Source organism: Myzus persicae, unplaced genomic scaffold (genome assembly GCF_001856785.1).
Source record: "Myzus persicae strain clone G006 unplaced genomic scaffold, MPER_G0061.0, whole genome shotgun sequence".
Classification (NCBI taxonomy): domain Eukaryota; kingdom Metazoa; phylum Arthropoda; class Insecta; order Hemiptera; family Aphididae; genus Myzus; species Myzus persicae.
The window spans coordinates 190830-197238 of record NW_019103988.1 but is presented as its reverse complement, the minus strand read 5'-3'; the positions used below and the strand labels follow the sequence as shown (position 1 = coordinate 197238).

The window sequence follows — 6409 nt, the reverse complement described above, 5'->3', positions numbered from 1 at the left end:
ACATTGTCCATCTGTAAGTAAAGAGTATTATCGTGAGATTCTCTGCTAAAATATGCATACATATTTGTATGTTAATGCATGTTACAAAACACAACTAAAAATGGTAGGTATTTATCTAATTCTCTGCTGTAAAGTATGTAACAAGTTACAGTTAGTCACGGTCATGGTTGGTTTATAAAAATATAATTTCAATGATAGGTAATTTTTATTTTTATTTATTTACAATACGGGTCAAGCCCAATTACATAATGATAATACAACAATATTTTAATTATGATAATAATATTATAGTGAACATGTAAAAATAAAATAAAAATAACGAAAATTCTATTTAATTAACTTAATTAGCACAATATAACAAATATTAAAAGAAAAGAGGAAAAAAATAGTATAATATATTATAATATCAATGTATACAAAAAATAATCCTAAGTGGAGATGGTCTGTCAGATGGAACTGTCTCTGTTATAACAATATTTTTGAATTGCAACAAAATAATTATGATTGTTTTTCCTCATTTTAATATTTTATTTTGTTTAAATTTGAGCTTAAAATAGGAATAAAAAAAGAAATTGTCTTTATATGATTTTTTAGTGACATTATGAATTATTTTTGCTATACCTTGTTTTAAATTTTCTATACTCAGATATAAAACAGAAAATTGTATTCATTTGTAACTACCAAATAATTGGCAAATTATTAATATTTTGATGAATATTGCAAAATGTTTAACTTAAAAAGCTTATGAAACAATGGCACATGTGTCTTTATTTTTTTTTTAAACTGCATTTATAGCAATGACAAGTAACTTTATATTCCTTTTTAACCTTTACAACCCGCAAAAAAAAATTAATTGACATTTATTGAAAAGACACTACAAAAAATGTTCACTAACAGTTGAATAAAAACAAAATCACACATCGTAGTGTATGGTTTAACTAATTATACACATCCCCAACTCTCACATAAAAAATTATTAAACTTAAACTCCACCTAATTATAATATTGTAAATTATAGCTGTTTTATACTTTTACAGATTGTTTTTTGGGGAAAAATAGAAAAAAGCATTTCAAGTCCTATTTTATAGGAAGCATCTTTACCATACATCAATCATGGTTCTTGTTTGAATTTGTTTACAAATAGATTTGAATCTTATGTGAGATGTGACTGCTGATATTATTAATATGAAATTATTTATTTATTTTTAATAAACTTATCTTAAAATTACTTAACACTTAATATTAAGGCAGGCATTTTTAAATTTGAAGAGTAACTTAATTTTTGTTGAGTATAATGGATCACATTTTACTACTCATATAAAAATACAATATATATACTGTGTATAATATGTATATTATGGATCTAGGGTAGGTTTTTTTAAGTTAGATCTACTAAAAAATAAATTTTTTTAAAACCTGTTTTGGCTTAAAAATTAATGATTACATTTAATTTAATTTTTGGTTTTCCCTGGAGCTACATAGAATATTAAATTTGACCTTTCGATAGCACCAACTAGAGTCACTTTTCCACTAGGAAAGATGCTGAAGTTGAAAACCAAAGAAATATTTTGACTACATGTAGGTAGTTGACTATAGGTAATTTTAAACACACATAAAAAATTTAATTTAAATTAAAAACACACTTCATTTTAAAATCATTACATAAATTGCACCACTCAAAATCAAAAATTAAGAAAAATGTTAATTTTACAACAAACTCCTAATTTCAAATTGAGTTAAGTATAAATACATGGGCGAAAAAATTCCTTTTTAATATTAACATTATTAATAATATCCATATAATATTAATGAGTACCATGTAGCAGAAGTGGTTCGAGTATTAAATATTAATTTAATTGTGATTCATTAAAGATTTTTTTGATGGTAAATATATGTAATATTAATTTACAATAAAAAAAAGTAATCAACGATCATGGTTAAAATTCATTGTTCTAAATAATTAAAAAGCTTTAGATCAAACATTTTTATAGCAGTAGTAACAGTAAAGTTTTCTTATAATTCAATAAATATTATTCATAGGGACACATATAAAATAACTAGTTACTGTAATTATGCCTTTATATAATATTATGAATAATCTATATTCACACCTACTAGCTACTACATACAACTTAGAAATGTTATACAAGGTTTCCTATAAGTTTTTATTATTGTAATTTATTTTAAAAAGTGAACGTAAATCCACAATAATTTTATGAGTGATCTGAATTTAGAATTGTATGCAATTTAATTAAATTACAAAACTTTTCAAATTATTTTGTAATTACAAAATTCATGAACGTGTAGTAACTTTTTGTATAGTCGATTTGATAATTAATACAAGATTCCTAAAATTTTTGATTTTTGATATTTTGTTATAATTCAAAGAATAAGATATTTAGTTATTTTATTGCAATTTAAAATATTATGTGCAGGTATTTTATATTTTTAAATGCAAGGTTTTCGGCAAAAATGTATTCAATCTACAGTAGATGTTACTAATAACGCAACTAATTATTTTGATAGAAAAAATATTAAAAAATATTAGGTGCTGGCAGGCAATGTTCGCTCAGAATCGTTTTTTCGTATACGTAATATTCAATGATATAATATCATTAAATTCAAATTTAACACATCGGCAGTGACCTACACGAAACCTGTGGAACTCACCATTTTTCCGTCACTTCCACAAACAAATTTCAACTACATAATAATTTGTCAATGTTTATCACACCGATACTAAAATAGCACTGAATATCAATTTTTTATTATTATAAATTAAAACTAATGGCACCAATATAGGTTCACACCAAGTATTTCAAAATTATAAATTTTGTACTGATACCAGTCAGCATATGTTGTGTTAGAAACCAGTTGGGGGCTTTCCCTCTCCACAACACCCAATTAATTTATATTCCCATATTAAATAATGTATTAATTGAATTCATTAAATTGTGTAGATTGACACATTATGGACAAACTAATATAAGTATACCTAGTACAGAGTATATCTTATAATATTATACAATGTACATTATAAATACATAGGTACAATACTTATTAGTTATTACTTACCTACCATACTAACAATTACTATCATAAATTCCAAAATTGAAAATATGCATAATGTTATGTATAACCATCGGTATTAGGTATACTGTATAGTGTTAATATACCCATGCATCACTATCACCTAAAATATGTGTTCAGTGTCATTAGGTACTGGAAGTCCTAAACCAATAAGACCATTATGCACCTACTGCAATTGAAGAGTATATGCTGCAGGTATACATTTTAAATGAAACAGAAAATGATTTGTTACTAAACATTTATGTATTTTTAATTTTATATTAAAATGTAAAATGTGCTTAATTTATTATATACTGTTTTTTTTTAAATTAACTTAATTATTAAATTACAAACCAAAAAATTCAGCAATTAAAAATTAAAAATATGCATCTGTTAATGATGCTTTAATAATACAATAAAATAATATAAATAGAATATATAAAAATTAAAAACAGTAAGATTTATTTATTTATTTATTTATGAAGGCTTAAAACGCTTTAGATAATTATTTAGCACTTCTTTAACATCGGATAATTTTCTTTTGTACTTATTGGAATTTGATGGACGTTGATAATATGCACGGATGATACATGAAGGACGACGGTTTCTCATTTTTACAATCGTATTATGTATCCTACTTGTCTTTTCAGCGTGGTTTACCGCTTCAAGTATCTGAAAAATAAAAAGACGAAAAAATTATATTAAAAATGTTAAATAAATAGACCTTTTTGAATTGTGAACTTTGAATAGTGACTATTTTATATTATTTATACTTGAAATTTATTTTAGATTTTCAGGGGAGTGATTAATTACTTAATATTTTTTTTTTTCACAAAACACTTTTGTAGTAGAAAAAATTGTTACGATCTTAAGCGTCAAGTGTGGTTTCTAACTGTATCTAGTTAGTACTTGGGGGGGGGGGGGGCTAAAAGCAACAGATTAGTTTTTTATAATGTGGAAAAAATAGATAGAAAAACTGGAATATTAATGTGACACCAATAATCGATAAAATCGATTTTATTCTTTAATTGTAATTCAAAAATGCATAATCATGAATAACTATTATTTTTTAAATACAATTCCTATTGTTTTTAAAGTATTTTGGAACCATATTAACATAATTGATAACATTGTTGTATTGTTTTATTTTTAATTTTAATTTTTATTAATATTTTATACTTACAGCACTTTCAGTAAGTCTTCCTTCATTGTTATCTAGTAAATTAGGTGAGTTTTGTACAGTTGTTTCGGTGACTTGTTGTGTAACGTCTTCGGATTCTACTGTTTCGATTTTTGTGTTTGAACTTGTACTTGGAGCTTCTTTTAATTCGACGAGTGTAGCTTTATTACTAGATTTCATTTTATTTATCTCATTTTTGCTTTTTTTCGTTTCAAATTGATTTTTCTTAGTATTTTTTTCTGAAATGATTGTACATAAAATTATACATACATATTAACTATACATTAATGTTTGTCATAATACTATGTTATGCAATTTGTGAAATGTATATCTATACCAATTGGGCATAGGTAGGTGCAAAATAAATAGAGCATGAGATTTTTTTTTCTTTGGGGGGGGGGGGGGCTATTGAAAGTTTGGAAGGCTTGACCTCTAAAGCCTCGACTATTTGTACCCATATATAGTGGTGAATCCAATATTTTTTTTTTATCTTTTTATAGTTTGTAATGAAAACTTATGGCTTTTACTTTCATAATTTGAAGTAAATTTACTAATTATATATTCAAATATGTTTATGAAAATGTCAACGTATTTAAATTTTGAAACAATATGCGAGTATAAAATATACATAGGAATATACATTTAAAAAGCAGTCACACCCGTAGCAGTATTGTCTCCGTCTTAGAGACGTACAATATTGTAAATTTACGTTCAGCACAGTGGGGTTAAATGATTTTGTCATGGGGGAGGAGGTATGGCTGAATTTTTTAACATTCACTATTTTATTATTAAAAATATAATGTATGGTTATTAGATATTATGCATTGAAAAAAAGGTCATGTAGTCATCTATACTCTTCAACTCCCTCCCCCCCCCCCCCCCCACACACACATATGACCGCCGCTGATTCAGCTGTACCCTAATCTTTCTGTTAATATTTAAGTGTGTAATTACATGCAACATTATATACAACTTAAATGCAGGTAAAACAATTATTTGTGTTTGTGTATTGGTATATAACTAAGTAAGTGAGACAGCGAATTACAAGTGTTTTTAAATTGAAGTATTTTATAAGCTCATAAGTCATAACTTGATTACAAATTAAAATATCGTAAAAACCAACATTCAAGTACAGATTATTTTCTTACCAATAACTTATAATTTAGTAAAAATAGTAATTAATTAATTTATAAGACATTAATAATACGTTTATAAGACAGAGTTAATATTTTCGATTTTCGTATAAGACTTCGTCTTCAACTACATTTTTTCAAATATAAATGTGATGAATAATATTATGACTAAATAAAAATGTATAATCACATAAGCCAATTTTCGATTGCACATCCCCCAATTATTCTACACACAAAACCAGGTTAGGTAATTCATTGGCCTGTAATGATAATTGGATATATCAGAAGAGGAAAACTTACTACACGATAGACGAGGCAACTGGCAAGAAGGGTAGTATGCGTATCACAAAGTTGTGATCATACCTATTGTGCAGTCATGAGTAATATTATATAATTGTAATATCTTTCTTACCTTCCATAACAATACTCTTTGATTTTTTCTTGAGATTGTGACTTTTTGTAATAGATTTTGTTTTTTTTTGCACAGGTCCATTTGAAATTTCGTTGAAACAAACTCTTTTAGTTTTCTTGTTCCCCGTGCCATTAAAAGACTAAAATACAAATTAAAACAATTGAATTAGATACATTAAAAATAGACTTGTATGATATATTTTAGTCTGGACGTAGCATACTATTCAATACATTTATCAGCTTTTACACAAACACAACTACATATTGATTGCATATAAATAAAAAATGATTTCGGTATACATGAAATTGTATTTTATATTTCTGAAAAACAATAGGCAAATATATTAGAATAAAAATGTTGAATAAATAAACATTTTTAAATTTTTAACTTTGAATATTGAGAATTTAATTTTATGTTTTGATTTGTAGGAATTTATTTTAGATCCTTAGTTAAGCGATATTTTTATAATAATTTATTTTTGTTTTATTTATATTTCTAAAGATGATTTTTATAGAAAAATAAAATGTTATGAACTTATACTTCAAGAATGGTATGTAATTCATAATTGTATATCTTTTTGGTATTTATATTTTTATTTATATTTTTTTTTTTTTT

The 6409-nt window shown here is 25.0% G+C and overlaps 1 protein-coding gene across 1 annotated transcript; it reads right to left on the bottom strand.

The window, feature by feature from the left end:
* Nucleotides 1-3493: 3493 nt before the first annotated feature.
* On the bottom strand, nt 3494-6023 carry LOC111037257. Its single transcript, XM_022319675.1, has 3 exons — nt 5795-6023; nt 4253-4488; nt 3494-3741 (listed from the first exon to the last, which is right to left on the bottom strand). The coding sequence occupies exons 1-3, from the start codon at nt 5799-5801 to the stop codon at nt 3547-3549; spliced, it is 438 nt and encodes a 145-aa protein (XP_022175367.1). The 5' UTR covers nt 5802-6023; the 3' UTR covers nt 3494-3546.
* Between the last annotated feature and the right edge of the window lie 386 nt (nt 6024-6409).